The sequence below is a fragment of the Panulirus ornatus genome, chromosome 30, assembly GCF_036320965.1.
Source record: "Panulirus ornatus isolate Po-2019 chromosome 30, ASM3632096v1, whole genome shotgun sequence".
NCBI classification, from domain to species: Eukaryota; Metazoa; Arthropoda; class Malacostraca; order Decapoda; family Palinuridae; genus Panulirus; species Panulirus ornatus.
Genome location: NC_092253.1, coordinates 23470078 through 23489880, shown reverse-complemented (window position 1 = coordinate 23489880; position 19803 = coordinate 23470078). Strand labels below are relative to the sequence as shown.

General features: G+C 40.3%; 1 protein-coding gene across 4 annotated transcripts in view; it reads right to left on the bottom strand.

The window, feature by feature from the left end:
- LOC139758490 (nuclear pore complex protein Nup98-Nup96-like) overlaps nucleotides 1-19803 on the bottom strand; it is a 162364-nt gene that overhangs the window by 53376 nt on the left and 89185 nt on the right. For all 4 annotated transcript variants that reach the window (XM_071679978.1, XM_071679980.1, XM_071679981.1 and 1 more), the window contains exons 18-23: nucleotides 16022-16195; nucleotides 10691-10834; nucleotides 6682-7072; nucleotides 6482-6539; nucleotides 3518-3755; nucleotides 869-1072 (exon numbers count right to left, since the gene is read on the bottom strand). In XM_071679978.1, the coding sequence (XP_071536079.1) occupies nucleotides 869-1072; nucleotides 3518-3755; nucleotides 6482-6539; nucleotides 6682-7072; nucleotides 10691-10834; nucleotides 16022-16195 (1209 nt within the window). The remainder of the gene's footprint in view (nucleotides 1-868; nucleotides 1073-3517; nucleotides 3756-6481; nucleotides 6540-6681; nucleotides 7073-10690; nucleotides 10835-16021; nucleotides 16196-19803) is intronic.

The following is a 19803-nucleotide window of genomic DNA, read 5'->3' as shown; positions in this document are numbered from 1 at the left end:
GTTTTTAATTTTCAAAATGAAGGAACAGAGAAGGGGGCCAAGTGAGGATATTCCCTCAAAGACTCAGTCCTCTGTTCTTAACGCTACCTCACTAATGCAAGAAATGTATATGTATATGTATATGTATGTATGTATATGTATGTATATGTTGAAATGAATAGGTATGTATATAAGTGTGTGTGGGCGTTTATGCATATGCATGCATATGTGGGTGGGTTGGGCCATTCTTTCGTCTGTCTCCTTACGCTACCTCGCAAGCAAGGGAGACAGCGACAAAGTATAATAAATATTTATTTAGAGAATAAATATTTTATCCCTGGGGATAGGGGAGAAATACTTCCCACATATTCCCTGTGTGTCGTACAAGACAACTAAAAGGGAAAGGAGCGGGGGGCTGGAAATCCTCCTCTCTTGTTCTTAATTTTCCAAAAGAAGGAACAGAGAAGGGGGCCAAGTGAGGATATTCCCTCAAAGACTCAGTCCTCTGTTCTTAACGCTACCTCACTAATGCAGGAAATGGTGAATAGTATGAGGAAAAATAATGATAATAATAATAATAATAATAATAATAATAATAATAATAATAACAACAACAGAAAAAGCAATGAACAAAAATCCTATGAAACTCTAGTTGTACTGCAAAATATACTGAGCTACCCAACTGCAAGTCTGTAAAATGTTTGTTGGTCTCTTGCCTTCTTATGCAGGAATTAAAAATTCTGAATACAAAAATAGTCAAGCAGGAATTACCATCATATGGCTGCACACTAACAAAGAAAAAATACCCAAAATTTGGGTCTTGAGAACTGTATTCATTTTTCATTCCTTAAAAAGAAAAATCTGAATACTAGAATCTATGCAACCTTACCTTTATCTTGTGCCAGAATACAGGCCTCTGATATCTGCCGAGCTGTTAAATGAGCAAACACAGCACCCAGATGACCCTCCTCACTCTGATCTTGGCTCAAAGCAATGGTCACCTCCTCCTGGACAGTTGCATGGCTTACTGCTTCTAACCACTGACTCATGGCTTCCACTCGTGCTCGAGACACACTGTAATCACTTTCACCATCTGTTAGGAAAAGCATAAGGAAACAATATCTATTTCAATACAGAATAACTTTACACTATTTGCTCCTTTTTCACTATAATGAGGCATGTCCCTTCAAGCAGAATTAAAAATGCTTGCTTGAGATGACTAATTTTCTCAAAATATGTACACTTCCAGCAAAGGCAGAAAGAGGAATCTGGACGTCTAATACAAACAAGGTAACTGATCAATAATATATACATTCAACATGTCATGGGTGCAGATACAGTACATGTAGGAAGAACATAAAAAGATCCTGTAAGCATAATAAGTGGGAATGAGCCTTTGAAACAGCCAAATGTGTGACAAATGAAGGATCAGCAAGGGTGTAAGAGCAACAAATGTATGATAAGCACACTGTGAACAGATCAAAGATTTCAATAAAGTTCAGAATCAGACCCATTTACACAAATGCTTAAGCAACATCTTAAAACATTTTTTCACATAAGTGAAACTCTTTTGGGGATTCATGGGCATGCTCTGCAGAAAAATGTGGAAAGAATCTCAAGGGAAAAAACCTGTACACATATGTAGCAAAGTGTCTGAGGCTTTTCATGAATCTGAGGCATGTAACAGGGAGATATAATAGGGAAAGAGATACAGCACTTTGGAAAAAACTTAGCTGGAAAGTAAGGTGAGGAAAAATAAGTTAATGGAGAGAAAGCTATAGTATCACATTCCTAGGTTCCAGTTATGCTCAACCTTTTAAATTTCAACCTTTTGAAAAAGTGCAAACACTGCAGCATTCTTCTGTCTGTACATCTTGATTTAATGTCAACATCACAACAGGAGTCTGTTCTCAATTATTCTGCTATCCCCTGATATGTTACTACTACATCATATTCTCCTGAAGCATTTGAAATATACTTTATCATTCTTATTGCTGAAAAAAATTCAAGGCAGAAACATCTTGGTGAATCACACACAAAACTGACACATCATTAAACTGCTGAAAATCTATTCTGCCTAAATTACATTTAGTTATCTGATTTTGTAAAGTCTTTTGAGTTGCTTGAGAAGGATCATGTGATTAACTAATGAAGGGGTGAATTTTTCTTTGCTTTACTGAATTCCAACCTTCTGCTTCCATATGTTTTCTATCATTATACAATCCTAAAAGACTTTCATTCATACAACATTCAAATGACTCATCATCTTCATTATATCCTCTTAATTCCTCCAATTCTATAAAAAATTATCCATCTTGACTATCCTTATATTTTACCCTATTCTAACCACTGAAAACATTTATTTCATATTCAGTATAGTAACTAGGAGTAATAATCTCTCAGCACATCCACTTCAAGGAATGATACCAGTTTCTTATAAGTGCTGAAAATACTATCTATATCTCCGATGCCTGTTATCTTCGGAAATCCGTCAAAAGCAAAGCCATAGCAAAAGCATCCCTATAACTGGTGAACTCCAGTGCTGCTTCTTATTCTTAGCCTTTGGTGCCTCACACTTAACAGACCACAGCCAAAGGGCAACTCTTAAGACAGTCTAATGAGATTTCAACACAATGTTCCTGCCTGATGTTCCAACCTAATACATCTACCTAATGTTCCCAGCTAATGATCATCTTAATTTCAGTACCATTTCTCCTGATCCCTTCTTCAATCTTTCTTTCCATACAAATAATTCTAAAGCTATCTATTACCATTCTTGTTAATTACTTTTTAAATATCATGAATGACCAAGGCAAAATTCTATAAATATATGACAAAAATGGGTATGTTTGAAGGAATAGTGGTTCCAACAATGTTGTATGGTTGCGAGGCCTGGGCTATGGATAGAGTTGTGCGCAGGAGGATGGATGTGCTGGAAATGAGATGTTTGAGGACAATGTGTGGTGTGAGGTGGTTTGATCGAGTAAGTAACGTAAGGGTAAGAGAGATGTGTGGAAATAAAAAGAGCGTGGTTGAGAGAGCAGAAGAGGGTGTTTTGAAATGGTTTGGGCACATGGAGAGAATGAGTGAGGAAAGATTGACCAAGAGGATATATGTGTCGGAGGTGGAGGGAACGAGGAGAAGAGGGAGACCAAATTGGAGGTGGAAAGATGGAGTGAAAAGGATTTTGTGTGATCGGGGCCTGAACATGCAGGAGGGTGAAAGGAGGGCAAGGAATAGAGTGAATTGGAGCGATGTGGTATACAGGGGTTGACGTGCTGTCAGTGGATTGAATCAAGGCATGTGAAGCGTCCGGGGTAAACCATGGAAAGCTGTGTAGGTATGTATATTTGCCTGTGTGGACGTGTGTATGTACTTGTGTATGGGGGGGGTTGGGCCATTTCTTTCGTCTGTTTCCTTGCGCTACCTCGCAAACGCGGGAGACAGCGACAAAGTATAAAAAAAAAAAAAAAAAAAAAAAAAAAAATGACAAAATATTCATTATGACTGCTTATTCCACAAAGATAATCAAACTCACCAGATTCAGGGGAGTAAAAATCCAATCTACCCCAAAGTGCCACACATAGGTTGAATATATTTGAGACAGAGGGATCTTCATGACCAAATGAAGCTGCAGTCTCTGCTAGTTGGTGAAGCAACTCTACATTCTTCACTGGGTGGAAGAAGGGGCACTTTGGTTCACTGGATTCATTTACTTCATCACAATTTAAAATGCTGTGTTCTAACACACAGTTAAGACTGGCTTCACTTAGGGTCTGAAAAACAAAATTAATCCACATTTTGCTACTTTATCATAATTTCCAAAAGACATTTGGCCATAGAAAATGTCATATTATGTACAAGTACACACAGTCACCTACCTATATCATCCAGCAACCTAATCATTCAGTAATATCATACATGAACTAATGTATGATAAATCTTCTTTAATTCTGGTCTCATTAACCTAAAACCTTCAGAATATTATGTTTCAGCAACTTAAAGTCTTCACTTAACTCTAGCCACCAACTGTACATAACACTAACATACAGTATTCCTTTAACTCATTTATTCTATTACCTTTTGACAGCCATATTCATATTCCATTTAACTCACTTTCTTACTATTTTCATAAGTCTCCTCACCTCCTCAAAAATTCCTTATATAACAAAAATAGAGCAAAAATCTGATGAGGAAGATACTTTCTAGGCTATCTAAACAACACTTTCTTGTTCAACAAATGCAGAGCAAAAACTTTTGATACAGATGGCATTTTCTCTAACATGATAATTATCCCAATGTCATCCAAAGGAAATCAAATATCATGCCAAAACAGAGAAAATCAGAATTAGCAAACAAAGTTGAATGACTAAATCTACCAGTGAGAGGGACAATTACTGTGAGGGTGCCCTGAAACGGTTCCAGCGTATGGAGAGGATGAGGATGAGAGAGGAGAAGCTTACTAAGAGGGTAAATGTGTCTTAACAAGTGGGAACAAGGAGAAGGGGAATTTTAAGAATAAGATGGATAGATGGAAATGTTTGTTTGTAGACAGAATGCCAGTAGTCCACATGTGGGTAAGGAAGAAAAAAAAGGCAGCTCCCTAGGTAAGATGAGTGCAACTTGACAACCACTGAAGTGCTGGTTTGCTAAGCAGCCATCATGAAGAAATATATAAAAAGATGGGATGAATGTTATGTTTGAAAACTTCCTCAGTAAAAGACAATACCTTCCTACCTATGAGTACCTGCAACAAGATTTTTTGTGACAGCAGGGCTAGTGTGTTGTGTTCACTTGACTTGTACGTTGACAAACAACTTTTCTCTCAACTGCCCCTCCTTATCCCATCAGTTGCCTTGCTTGTTGTGTAGTGCTAATTTTTTCAGCAGCTATTCCTCTGCCATATTTAACTATTCTTTGTGCATCCAGCACTTTCCAATTTCTCAAATCACCAGGTATCACATTAAATAATCTTTCCAACTTCATTGATGGGCATTTATGTACCTGTCTTATGACTTTTTTGCTATGTTTCCTGGTGATGATGTTTATTTCTTTCAAATGACTTTGTATTTAAAGTGAGCTGTCATTGCATAAAAAGAAACAATGTTGGTGATATATAATATATATACATTCAGAAATACTGTAAACTAGGTACCTTGAATTGTAGTATGTAAAGGTTTAGGTGTATTAAGTGTATTTCTTTTCTTATGTGTCTATAACAAAATAATCTTTTGCACAATAGAATTAACAAATTTTCCTACATACTCCCATAACATGCATTTTCAGTATAAGGAAAGTTTACTAATTAGATTTTTTCCTTTTTACAGATAATTTAGAGGCTACAAGGTAAAATGAATAAGATACCCTTGGTTCAAAATTTACACACATCAAAATTGCAAAACTTTTTTGGCATTCTCTGCTTTTGTCACTTGTGTTCGTCTCATCCAGAATGCCTCATATGTAACTGCAGTAAACTAATAGTTGCATTTGTGTACTTTACCTGGAACAAAGCTGTGCTGGCCTTTGTTTATGGAATTGCTGCCATTCATATGTGCCAGGTCTTTTATCACTATTTTGTAGGCTTTGATTATATGTAATGTTATGTGAAGGGTTAATAGTCTTTTGGCACTAGCTCAAATTCCCCTTTACGTATGAATGTTATGCATGCCTTTCTGTGTATAACAGCTTAATTGGACTAACTGATGCTTTGTCTCAATGTTATCATCAGAGGGTTTGCTGACATCATCTTTGTTTAGAAGTGTGTTCCATGGAACAATTGTGTAACTTGCATTGCAACACAGTTACGAGGAGAGAAAAAAATGGTAAAAACATTGTCTGGAAAACAACAAAAACATCCATGGTAAGTCTATAGCCAAAAGTGGAATTTTCTTCATGTTATGAGCCAAGTCAATCTTCAAGTCACATCTTTTTATAAGCACAACTCAGGAAAAATCCAAACTAGAGTTATGAGCCTTGTGTAATTCAATTGTCCTTTATGCCGGGAAACAATCTTAAAAGGTTTCATGAGTATGTGATTTATACATTTCAAATTGTGACTAGGGTTTGGTTGCAGGTTAAAGTAAGACTCGTAATGAAGGTAGGATGATATGTGGATGAACGAATGATAAACTAACGAATGGATTACTAAAGAGACAAAAGGAGGATGGATGGCTATGATGACAGACAAAATCTCTGAGAGTGTGCAAGTGCTACATAAATGACAAACCAGAAATATCTCATCTCTTGCTTTACAATCAAACATCTTTTATTCTCTATGAGATGGATCAAGTGCACAAAAGTATGCACCTTTGGAGTGAATCATTTTTGTTGAAATGGGGTCACCAGTTCAAAAGGAGGGCAAAGGACAGGGACATCCAATTCCCCACGTGCTACACTGCTACCCTGCTATCAGTATAAAACATAGAGAATATAAGATGTAAAGTCAAACAGTCTGACATTATCATGAGTCATACTCAAGCCTCTTATGATAGGAAGGACTTACACTGCTGATGAGATACTGAGGCTGAACTGTATGCAACTTCTCTACAATCAAGTTGTATCTGTAAAAAAAAAATTCAATTAATATTTCTACCTGTATGTTGCAAAGTATGATAATCATTTCAAAGTCTTACATCTATCCACTTCGTTCAAAAAATTCTTTTCATGTATATACACAGCTTAAGAACAATCAAGTGCACTTACTTAGGAGAATCTGTACTTGCAGCAGTTTTAGTCTCAGTAGTGAGAGACCCCATACATAAAAAAGCAGGTGGTGGCTCATTTACTATCATATTCAAACCTCCTGCTTCATCATCCTCATCCATGGCAGATGGTACGAGTAAAGAACCAGCATGCACCAACTTCCAGCCAGGGCCCCAGCCGACTCTAAAGGACCGTCCCATGAATGCTCCCATGTCTGACAAACAGTGATCTAAACCATCCATGAGAGAGGAGGCTAAGGGGATGATTGTAGTCTGATGCTGGGGAGGTATGTGCCCAACCTCTCTACCAACATCACAACCACTTGGTAGCACTTCATATTCAGAACGTGGATCACGCAAGAGAGGCACAAGGCAAGATTCACTATGTATGCCTATATGAATACAGAAAAAACAAAATGATAATACATGTAGCTTCTGGACTCAGTTTTTTTTTATAAAATACCAAGAAGTATATTCATTTTTCTTGTTTTTTTTTAATTTTCCAAAAGAAGGAACAGAGAAGGGGGTCAGGTGAGGATATTCCCTCTAAGGCCCAGTTCTCTGTTCTTAACGCTACCTCGCTAACGCGGGAAATGGCAAATAGTATGAAAAAAAAAAAATATTCATTTTTTTTAAGAAGGCATTAAATTCACAGAAGTGGATGGAAATAACTGTTGGAAAATACCAACAAGAAGGATCTTCCATAATACACCTGTGTAGCCTGCATTACAGAATTAATGCAAAGTCCAAACTACAGGTAGAGGTATTATGTCAATCAATTCTTTATATTATTTTTTTATTTTATTATACTTTGTCGCTGTCTCCCGCGTTTGCGAGGTAGCGCAAGGAAACAGACGAAAGAAATGCCCCCCCCCCCCCCATACACATGTATATACATACGTCCACACACGCAAATATACATACCTACACAGCTTTGCATGGTTTACCCCAGACGCTTCACATGCCTTGATTCAATCCACTGACAGCACGTCAACCCCTGTATACCACATCGCTCCAATTCACTCTATTCCTTGCCCTCCTTTCACCCTCCTGCATGTTCAGGCCCCGATCACACAAAATCCTTTTCACTCCATCTTTCCACCTCCAATTTGGTCTCCCTCTTCTCCTCGTTCCCTCCACCTCCGACACATATATCCTCTTGGTCAATCTTTCCTCACTCATTCTCTCCATGTGCCCAAACCATTTCAAAACACCCTCTTCTGCTCTCTCAACCACGCTCTTTTTATTTCCACACATCTCTCTTACCCTTACGTTACTTACTCGATCAAACCACCTCACACCACACATTGTCCTCAAACATCTCATTTCCAGCACATCCATCCTCCTGCGCACAACTCTATCCATAGCCCACGCCTCGCAACCATACAACATTGTTGGAACCACTATTCCTTCAAACATACCCATTTTTGCTTTCCGAGATAATGTTCTCGACTTCCACACATTTTTCAAGGCTCCCAAAATTTTCGCCCCCTCCCCCACCCTATGATCCACTTCCGCTTCCATGGTTCCATCCGCTGACAGATCCACTCCCAGATATCTAAAACACTTCACTTCCTCCAGTTTTTTTCCATTCAAACTCACCTCCCAATTGACTTGACCCTCAACCCTACTGTACCTAATAACCTTGCTCTTATTCACATTTACTCTTAACTTTCTTCTTCCACACACTTTACCAAACTCCGTCACCAGCTTCTGCAGTTTCTCACATGAATCCGCCACCAGCGCTGTATCATCAGCGAACAACAACTGACTCACTTCCCAAGCTCTCTCATCCCCAACAGACTTCATACTTGCCCCTCTTTCCAAGACTCTTGCATTTACCTCCCTAACAACCCCATCCATAAACAAATTAAACAACCATGGAGACATCACACACCCCTGCCGCAAACCTACATTCACTGAGAACCAATCACTTTCCTCTCTTCCTACACGTACACATGCCTTACATCCTCGATAAAAACTTTTCACTGCTTCTAACAACTTGCCTCCCACACCATATATTCTTAATACCTTCCACAGAGCATCTCTATCAACTCTATCATATGCCTTCTCCAGATCCATAAATGCTACATACAAATCCATTTGCTTTTCTAAGTATTTCTCACATACATTCTTCAAAGCAAACACCTGATCCACACATCCTCTACCACTTCTGAAACCACACTGCTCTTCCCCAATCTGATGCTCTGTACCTGCCTTCACCCTCTCAATCAATACCCTCCCATATATGATGAGAAACAAATGTATAGAGATTAATGCATAATGCATTAGACAACCCTAGAGGGTCAGGTCACATGCATCTTCACTAAACTTAGGTGGAATCCTGATGACAGATGGACAAATTATGAGACAAAGCAATGCCTAAATGTAAATCATTCCCCTCTATGCACCCCAGTATTTGAACTCGAGTCAAATACTGGACAATCAGGGAGTGTTACCACTCAAATCCTAGGATGCAAAGAGGTGACTGGTTTACACGAATTTCATATGACAGTACATAGTAGTTCTAATCTCTACATATCTACCATGTTATGCATGTGACAAATGATGTATGTACTGAGGTATGAAAGGCACTTTCATGAAAGAAAGATGGTGACAAAAGCCTTCTAAGGGATGAAGTGTGACAAAGTGGCTGGAGCAGAAGAGATTGCTATCAACTTTATCAAGAAATAGGGTGACAGTGTTATTGACCACTTAGGATATTCAATAAAAAGGTGAATGTTCATATCAAAATGGATACAAAATTTTTAAGTATAACTGGTAAACTGCAATGGAGAGTGGTGATCGAAACAGTTAAGGAATGCATGGAGTTTCAGACTGGGGAGGAACAATTTGGCTGCACAAACAGTAGAGGATGTGTGGATCAGGTGTTCACATTGAAGGATCTGGATGAGAAAATACTTTGAGAATTTGAATGTACTATTTGATCTGGAAAAAGCATTTGATAGGGTTAATACAGCTGTTCTGTGCATGGTGTTACATGTATATATAGTAGGAGGAAAGCTACAAAAAGGAGAGTTTCTATGAAAAGAGTAAAGCATGTGTGCAAGTAAGAAGGGGGAAGAGTGAGAGGTTCCATGTGAAGGTGAGTCTGCGGCAAATGTGTCTGATGTCACCATGGCTGTTTAATCTGTTTATGAATACAGTGATAAGGGAGGTAAATGTGTGGGTCTTGGAGAATGGGACAGGTATGTAGTCTGCTGGAATGGGGTAAGGGGGGATGTCACTGTTGTTTTCTGATGAAATGGCTCTGGTGGAAGATACATGGAAAACTGCAGAAGTTAGTGTCTGAGTTTGGGAGTCTGTGAGAGGATAGAGCTGAGAGTTAATGTGAATAAAGGCAGGTTATCAAGGTTATCAAATTCAGCAGGGGACACAAGATGGTTGGAGTGATTCTGAATGGAGAGGAACTGGAGAAAGTGGAGTGTTTTAGAAACCTGGACAAAGAACAAGCAAGCAAATGAAAAATGGGAGCTAAAATACACCCATGAGCGTATGAGGAGGATAAGGCTCTAGGTGCACTGAGGAATGTACATGAAAGTATGAGTTCCATGGTAAAAAAAAAAAATCCTCAACAGCATTGTACAGATGCAGGAAATGGGCCCTATTTACAAAAAAAAAAAAAAAAAAAATACAAAAGAGGGTGAATCATTTGGAAATGAAATGCTGGAGAATAAAGTGTAGTGTGAGGAGGGTTGATCAAATATGAACTGATAAAGTAAGAGACAGGTGGGGAAGTATGAACAGTATGGTTCTCCAAGAGACCCAAAGAGGGTATGGTAACATTATTTGGAATTATAGAGAGAATGAGTGAGAAGAGACTCACTAAGAAGGTACACATGTCAGAAGCAAAGGGACAAGGAGAAGGAGACAGAAGACAAAATGAAGGAATGAAGTGAAAGATGCCTCAATCATTGAGCAACACCTACAAATAGCATTTCATTACTTAAAAGTACCATACTTTCAACAAACATAGTTAAAAAACTAACTGGTTTTTGGTGGAGATGCCAAAATGACTGGCTGGGGCTGCAATGCAACACGTGGCTTGGGTTCACTGGGCACTGGACTTATTGTTGCTCCTCGACTCTGGTTTATAAAAGAGTCTGCAGCCAACATTAGCTTCTTACCTGAAACTACCAAATAACAAAAGATCACCTGTATGTAATGACGGTGACCCTTTTGGTACACAATGAACTTTTTTGACAGGTGGTGGGAAGTGGGCATGTGAGAAAAGAAAGTGTGTGGTGAGATGATAAAGTTAAGCAGCTTGTGACAAAGAAGAGATGTGTATAGGCATTACTTACATGAAGGGACTGCATGTGATTGGAAGATGAGGAAAAAAAGCAGCAGAAGGTAAAGAGAAGGGCCAAAAAAAGAGGGTAAATATGAACTGAGGTGAGCAGCAACAACCTTCAGGGAGAATAACATGTTTTGGAAGGAGGGCATAAAATCTTTTGCATTACTATGGGAAACACCCTATATCTGATGACAGAGTGGCAGATATAGGGTGTTTTGGTCGAGGTGGTGTGCAAAGTGAGAGGGTTAGGGAAAATGATTTGGTAAACCGAGAAGAGGTAGTAAAAGCTTTGCGGAAGATGAAAGCCGGCAAGGCAGCAGGTTTGGATGGTATTGCAGTGGAATTTATTAAGAAAGGGGGTGACTGTATTGTTGACTGGTTGGTAAGGTTATTTAATGTATGTATGACTCATGGTGAGGTGCCTGAGGATTGGCGGAATGCGTGCATAGTGCCATTGTACAAAGGCAAAGGGGATAAGAGTGAGTGCTCAAATTACAGAGGTATAAGTTTGTTGAGTATTCCTGGTAAATTATATGGGAGGGTATTGATTGAGAGGGTGAAGGCATGTACAGAGCATCAGATTGGGGAAGAGCAGTGCGGTTTCAGAAGTGGTAGAGGATGTGTGGATCAGGTGTTTGCTTTGAAGAATGTATGTGAGAAATACTTAGAAAAGCAAATGGATTTGTATGTAGCATTTATGGATCTGGAGAAGGCATATGATAGAGTTGATAGAGATGCTCTGTGGAAGGTATTAAGAATATATGGTGTGGGAGGCAAGTTGTTAGAAGCAGTGAAAAGTTTTTATCGAGGATGTAAGGCATGTGTACGTGTAGGAAGAGAGGAAAGTGATTGGTTCTCAGTGAATGTAGGTTTGCGGCAGGGGTGTGTGATGTCTCCGTGGTTGTTTAATTTGTTTATGGATGGGGTTGTTAGGGAGGTAAATGCAAGAGTCCTGGAAAGAGGGGCAAGTATGAAGTCTGTCGGGGATGAGAGAGCTTGGGAAGTGAGTCAGTTGTTGTTCGCTGATGATACAGCGCTGGTGGCTGATTCATGTGAGAAACTGCAGAAGCTGGTGACTGAGTTTGGTAAAGTGTGTGGAAGAAGAAAGTTAAGAGTAAATGTGAATAAGAGCAAGGTTATTAGGTACAGTAGGGTTGAGGGTCAAGTCAATTGGGAGGTGAGTTTGAATGGAGAAAAACTGGAGGAAGTGAAGTGTTTTAGATATCTGGGAGTGGATCTGTCAGCGGATGGAACCATGGAAGCGGAAGTGGATCATAGGGTGGGGGAGGGGGCGAAAATTTTGGGAGCCTTGAAAAATGTGTGGAAGTCGAGAACATTATCTCGGAAAGCAAAAATGGGTATGTTTGAAGGAATAGTGGTTCCAACAATGTTGTATGGTTGCGAGGCGTGGGCTATGGATAGAGTTGTGCGCAGGAGGATGGATGTGCTGGAAATGAGATGTTTGAGGACAATGTGTGGTGTGAGGTGGTTTGATCGAGTAAGTAACGTAAGGGTAAGAGAGATGTGTGGAAATAAAAAGAGCGTGGTTGAGAGAGCAGAAGAGGGTGTTTTGAAATGGTTTGGGCACATGGAGAGAATGAGTGAGGAAAGATTGACCAAGAGGATATATGTGTCGGAGGTGGAGGGAACGAGGAGAAGAGGGAGACCAAATTGGAGGTGGAAAGATGGAGTGAAAAAGATTTTGTGTGATCGGGGCCTGAACATGCAGGAGGGTGAAAGGAGGGCAAGGAATAGAGTGAATTGGAGCGATGTGGTATACAGGGTTTGACGTGCTGTCAGTGGATTGAATCAAGGCATGTGAAGCGTCTGGGGTAAACCATGGAAAGCTGTGTAGGTATGTATATTTGCGTGTGTGGACGTGTGTATGTACATGTGTATGGGGGGGGGGGGGTTGGGCCATTTCTTTCGTCTGTTTCCTTGCGCTACCTCGCAAACGCGGGAGACAGCGACAAAGTATAAAAAAAAAAAAAAAAAAAAAAAAAAAAATGGGAAACACAAAAGAACAAAAGGAACACAAATGACAGGGAAAAAGGAGAAGTGGTAACAGATAAAGATGCTAAGGAGAGAGCAAAGGGTAAATGGTAACAGTCAGAGACCAGGTGATGAAGAGATGGAAATAATACTCTGATGGAACGATGAATGTGTTTGATGACAGGTGGCAGACGTACTGTATTTGGGGTGGGCAAGTATGTAATGTGCTTTAGTGAAAAGAGAGGAAGTGTTGAGAAACTACACATGATGAAATGTGACAAAATAGCTGGAGTGGATGGTACAACAGCTGAATTTCTTAAGGGGGTTGACTATAGTGTTCAGTGGTTAGTTAGGATTTTCAATGTACATACATATCATGGTGAGGTGCCATTGGATTGGATGAATGCCTGTAAACTGCTACTACATAAACGCGAGGGGGACAAAGGTGAATGATGAAACTGCTGAGATGCAAGTCTGTTGAATGTACCTAGTACGTTGTACGGAAGAGTAATGACTGAGAGAGTGGTGGCATGCACATAGCATCAGACATGGAAAGAAAAATGTGGTTTCTGGAGTGGTGGAGGATGTGCAGATCAGGTGTTTGCTTTGAAGGTTGTGTGTGAGAAATACCCATGAGAAACAAATCATTTGTATGCGATATCTATGGATCTACAGAAAGCATATGATAGGACTGATAGAGATGCTTTGTGGAGGGTGTTAAAATACATGGTGTGGGAGAAAACTTATTAAAAGCAGTGAAGAGTTCTACCCATAAGAGCAGGTATGTGTGCAAGTAGAAAGGAAGGTATGTGGTTCTAGGCAAAGGTGGCTCCATGGAAAGGGAGTGTGATACAACCATGGCTCTTTAATTCATTTATGAATGGGGTGTTGAAGGACGTGAATGCATGAGTCTTGAAAAGAGAAGCACGTATACAGTCCATTGAGTAGGCGAGTACCTGGGAGGTGAGTCAAGTGTTGAATGCTAAATACACAGCACTAATGACTGATTCCTTTTAGAAACTGCAAAAGCTAGCATCTGAGTCTGAGAGTGTAAGTGGAAGGAAGAAGTTGAGACTAAATGTGAATAAAAGCTAGGTTATCATATGACACTATGAAGCAGGACAGGTACTTTGGAGTATGATTCTGAATTTGGAGGATGCTCAGTGTTTTAAGTACCTGAGAATGCATATGGCAGTAAATGGAGCTGAGGCAACTGAAGCACATCATAAGGTGGGTGAGGGGGCAAAAGTCTAAGGAGCACTGAGGAATTTGTGGAAAGAGAAGTCACAATGTAGGAAGGCAAGGATGGTTATGTCTGGAGGTATAGTAGTTATGATTGGAGAATGGATGCAAGGCATGGGCTCTAGATAAAAAAGTATTAACAGGGTAAATTGATGGACATGAAATGTATGAGAACAATATGTGGCATGAGGAGGGGTGATCAAGGAAGAAATGACAGGGTAAGAGAGATTGTGATAATGAGGAGAGTGTTTCTGCAAGAGCTCAAACAGGCATGCTGAATGTTTTGAACATATAGAGACAATGGGTGAGGAAAGGTTGACAGGGAAGATATATGCACCAGAAATGGAGGGGGCAAGGAAAGTCAAAAAAAAGCTTTGAATGCTTGGGCCCTGAACATGCAGGATGGTGTATGGCATAAATGTAATTCATTGAATTAGAGAGTGGTATATTGGGGGTAAAGTGCTGTCAACAGACTGAAACTGGGCATACAAAGTGGCTGGGGCAAACCATGGAAAATGTATGAGACTTGGTTATGGATGGGGGCTGTGGTTTTTGGTGCATATGACAGCGAAACAGAGGATGTAAATTAAATGAGGCCATTTCTTTGCTCCTGGCACTACCCCACTAAAGTGGGATATGATGAACGTGTATGATTTTGGTGCATTATACTTGCAGTCTGTTCCTGGCACTACCTCATTGACACGGGACATGACAAAAATGTATAAAACAAGTTACCTTCCTACCTACCTTCCTGTGTATATAATCCCTTTATGAAGCTTCCCTACCCTGGACCTCTTAAAAGGATGGAGCTCTTAAGCATTAAGGATTTGCAACTGTCTATCTGTATCACATACATCAAACTACTCATCAGGCTTAAGCTGACATAACACATAGAAGTTGCATTAATAATCACTGTAAGGCTACTATAGAGAAGCTGAGCACAAATCTGGGAAGATTCAGAATATGCATATTGTATAAAAAAATTCTATCATGAATACCCATGTTCTTTACATTTTAAAAGGGAATCTGTCAAGTATGCCACATTTAATCATTCAAAATGCAGCAGCCACATTCTCATATGACCTTGGCATGATAAAGGTCGAGACCAAGATCAGTTACCTCATACAGAATTTGGTATTTGTTCTTAAGCTGTATGGGGTTATTTTCTGCTTCACACATTTAATTAGATTAAAAATCCACAATTCAGTCTAACTTTGAAATAAAGGCTCTCCAATGTCTGCGGTTGGACACACGCTAAGTCAAGTATGAGTAATTCTGCATTCATCTCTGCCACCACCTGTCATCTCCATCTCAGCATATTCTCAGGATAAGAACCTACAGATCAATTTAAGTCAGTGGTACAAGTGGCAAAGAATCAGATAAATGTCAATCTCACATTAGCAGGCCTTTGAATGAACAATCCACACTAATATAAGGGTATCCGCATTGTAAACTTAAAACAAATGGTAACTGCTTTCCTATTCTGATGTGACACCATCATGAAGAAACCTGTAGTGATCTAAGCACTAGAGCTGTCATTAACATTAAAAAATTGGGAATGGTCTTCAACCAAAATAAATAAGACATATTCTGCACACACCATCTACTTTTATAATGTGAGAAATGACCAAAGTATTTCTTATATCTCAAAAATATACACAGCAGGTCCTGTGGTTGGTCTTATCATCTTTGGAGTTAAGGTTAAGAAAACTCTTCCTCTCTGTGAAGAAGCCATTCATGACAAAAGAAGAGAGCATCAACATATGTTTATTAAGTACACAAGGTTTACCTTTGGGCCCCTGTGGAGTTGGTGTAGATTCCCTGGTGGTTTGGAGAGGCTCCTCATTTTCATCGGCACCAAACAGCTGTGACTTTGCAAGCTGTACTGTTCTTGGAACAACCCGGGACAACACTGTCAGCCGTTCTGCACTTGGAGACATGATGCTCAAAGAAGCACTTTCCTCTGTGGAGTAGGAATTTCTTTTACAATGAAGTGAAATATAAATATATATATTGCAAGAGGTTACAGTGGTGTGCATGATCTAGTATATGCTGATAACCAAGTGGTTATCAGCATGCATATACTGAAAATATAGGAGGGTGAAAGGCATGCAAGGAATAGAGTGAATTGGAAAGATGTGGTACACTGGGATTGATGTGCTGTCAATGGACTAAACCAGGGCATGTGAAGCGTATGGGGTAAACCATGGAAAGGTCTGTGGGGTCTAGATAATGATAGGAAGCTGTGGTTTCAGTGCATTAAACATGGCAGCTAGAGACTGAGTGTGAACGAATTTGGCCTTTTTCTCTGTTTTCCTGGTGCTACCTCGCTGAAGCAGGGGTTAGCAATGCTGTTCCTTGTACCTGATCACCGTTTCCCGCATCAGCAAGGTAGTGCCAGGAAACAAATAAAGAATGACCCATCCGCTCATATACATATGAATAGACTCATATATACATTTATTCAATTTTTTCTGTTATACTTAGTGGCTGTCTCCTGCATTAGCAAGCTAGCGCAAGGAAACAGACAAAACAATAGCCCAACCTACCCACATACACATGCATATACATAAACGCCCACACACACACACATATACATACCTATACATTTCAATGTATACAGAAATATACATATTATTTTTATTTATTATACTTTGTCGCTGTCTCCCGCGTTTGCGAGGTAGCGCAAGGAAACAGACGAAAGAAATGGCCCAACCCCCCCCCATACACATGTATATACATACGTCCACACACGCAAATATACATACCTACACAGCTTTCCATGGCTTACCCCAGACGCTTCACATGCCTTGATTCAATCCACTGACAGCACGTCAACCCCGGTATACCACCTCGCTCCAATTCACTCTATTCCTTGCCCTCCTTTCACCCTCCTGCATGTTCAGGCCCCGATCACACAAAATCTTTTTCACTCCATCTTTCCACCTCCAATTTGGTATCCCTCTTCTCCTTGTTCCCTCCACCTCCGACACATATATCCTCTTGGTCAATCTTTCCTCACTCATTCTCTCCATGTGCCCAAACCACTTCAAAACACCCTCTTCTGCTCTCTCAACCACACTCTTTTTATTTCCACACATCTCTCTTACCCTTACGTTACTCACTCGATCAAACCACCTCACACCACACATTGTCCTCAAACATCTCATTTCCAGCACATCCATCCTCCTGCGCACAACTCTATCCATAGCCCACGCCTCGCAACCATACAACATTGTTGGAACCACTATTCCTTCAAACATACCCATTTTTGCTTTCCGAGATAATGTTCTCGACTTCCACACATTCTTCAAGGCCCCCAGAATTTTCGCCCCCTCCCCTACCCTATGATCCACTTCCACTTCCATGGTTCCATCCGCTGCCAGATCCACTCCCAGATATCTAAAACACTTCACTTCCTCCAGTTTTTCTCCATTCAAACTCACCTCCCAATTGTCTTGACCCTCAACCCTACTGTACCTAATAACCTTGCTCTTATTCACATTTACTCTTAACTTTCTTCTTCCACACACTTTACCAAACTCAGTCACGAGCTTCTGCAGTTTCTCACATGAATCAGCCACCAGCGCTGTATCATCAGCGAACAACAACTGACTCACTTCCCAAACTCTCTCATCCCCAACAGACTTCATACTTGCCCCTCTTTCCAAAACTCTTGCATTTACCTCCCTAACAACCCCATCCATAAACAAATTAAACAACCATGGAGACATCACACACCCCTGCCGCAAACCTACATTCACTGAGAACCAATCACTTTCCTCTCTTCCTACACGTACACATGCCTTACATCCTCGATAAAAACTTTTCACTGCTTCTAACAACTTTCCTCCCACACCATATATTCTTAATACCTTCCACAGAGCATCTCTATCAACTCTATCATATGCCTTCTCCAGATCCATAAATGCTACATACAAATCCATTTGCTTTTCTAAGTATTTCTCACATACATTCTTCAAAGCAAACACCTGATCCACACATCCTCTACCACTTCTGAAACCACACTGCTCTTCCCCAATCTGATGCTCTGTACATGCCTTCACCCTCTCAATCAATACCCTCCCATATAATTTACCAGGAATACTCAACAAACTTATACCTCTGTAATTTGAGCACTCACTCTTATCCCCTTTGCCTTTGTACAATGGCACTATGCACGCATTCCGCCAATCCTCAGGCACCTCACCATGAGTCATACATACCTTAAATAACCTTACCAACCAGTCAACAATACAGTCACCCCCTTTTTTAATAAATTCCACTGCAATACCATCCAAACCTGCTGCCTTGCCGGCTTTCATCTTCCGCAAAGCTTTCACTACCTCTTCTCTGTTTACCAAATCATTTTCCCTAACCCTCTCACTTTGCACACCACCTCGACCAAAACACCCTATATCTGCCACTCTATCATCAAAGACATTCAACAAACCTTCAAAATACTCACTCCATCTCCTTCTCACATCACCACTACTTGTTATCACCTCCCCATTTGTGCCCTTCACTGAAGTTCCCATTTGCTCCCTTGTCTTACGCACTTTATTTACCTCCTTCCACGCATGTGTGTGTGTGGGCGTTTATGTATATACATGTGAATGTGGGTGGGTTGGGCCATTCTTTCGTCTGTTTCCTTACGCTACCTCGCTAATGCAGGAGACAGCAACTACGTATAATAAAATGAATATATACATAAATGCCCATACAAGCACATATATACACATATACATATCAACATATACACATATACATACACAGACATATACCTACATACACATGTACATATACATACACATACACAGACATATACCTATATACACATGTACATATTCATACTTGCTTGCCTTCATCCATTCCTGGTGCTACCCCAACCCACAGAAAACAGCAAAATTACCCCCTGCTTCAGCAAGGTAGCATCAGGAAAACAGACAAAAAAGACCACATTCATTCACACTCAGTCTCTAGCTGCCATGTGCAATGCAACGAAACCATAACTCCCCATCCACATGCAGGCCTCACAGACCCTTCCATGGCCCATCCCCTATGTTTCACATGCCTCAGTTCAGTCCACTGACAGCACATTGATCCCAGGACACCACATCGTTCTATTCACTCCATTCCTCACACGCCCCCAATGACAGTCGGTCTGAAGCAAGGGGGTGTATGTTTCACATGCCCCAGTTCAGTCCACTGACAGCACATTGATCCCAGGACACCACATCGTTCTATTCACTCCATTCCTCACACGCCCCCAATGACAGTCGGTCTGAAGCAAGGGGGTGTGATGTCTCCATAGTTGTTTAATTTGTTTATGGATGGAGTGGTTAAGGAAATAAATGCTAGAGTTTTGGAGAGGGGGTGAGTATGCATTATGGTGGGGATGAGAGGGCCTGGGATGTGAGTCAGTTGTTGTTCACTCATGATACAGCCCTGGTGGCTGATTCAAGTGAGAAACTGCAGAAGTTGGTGACTGAGATTGGAAAAGTGTGTGAAAGGAGAAAGTTGGGAGTAAATGTGAATAAGAACAAGGATATTAGGTTCAGCAGGGATGAG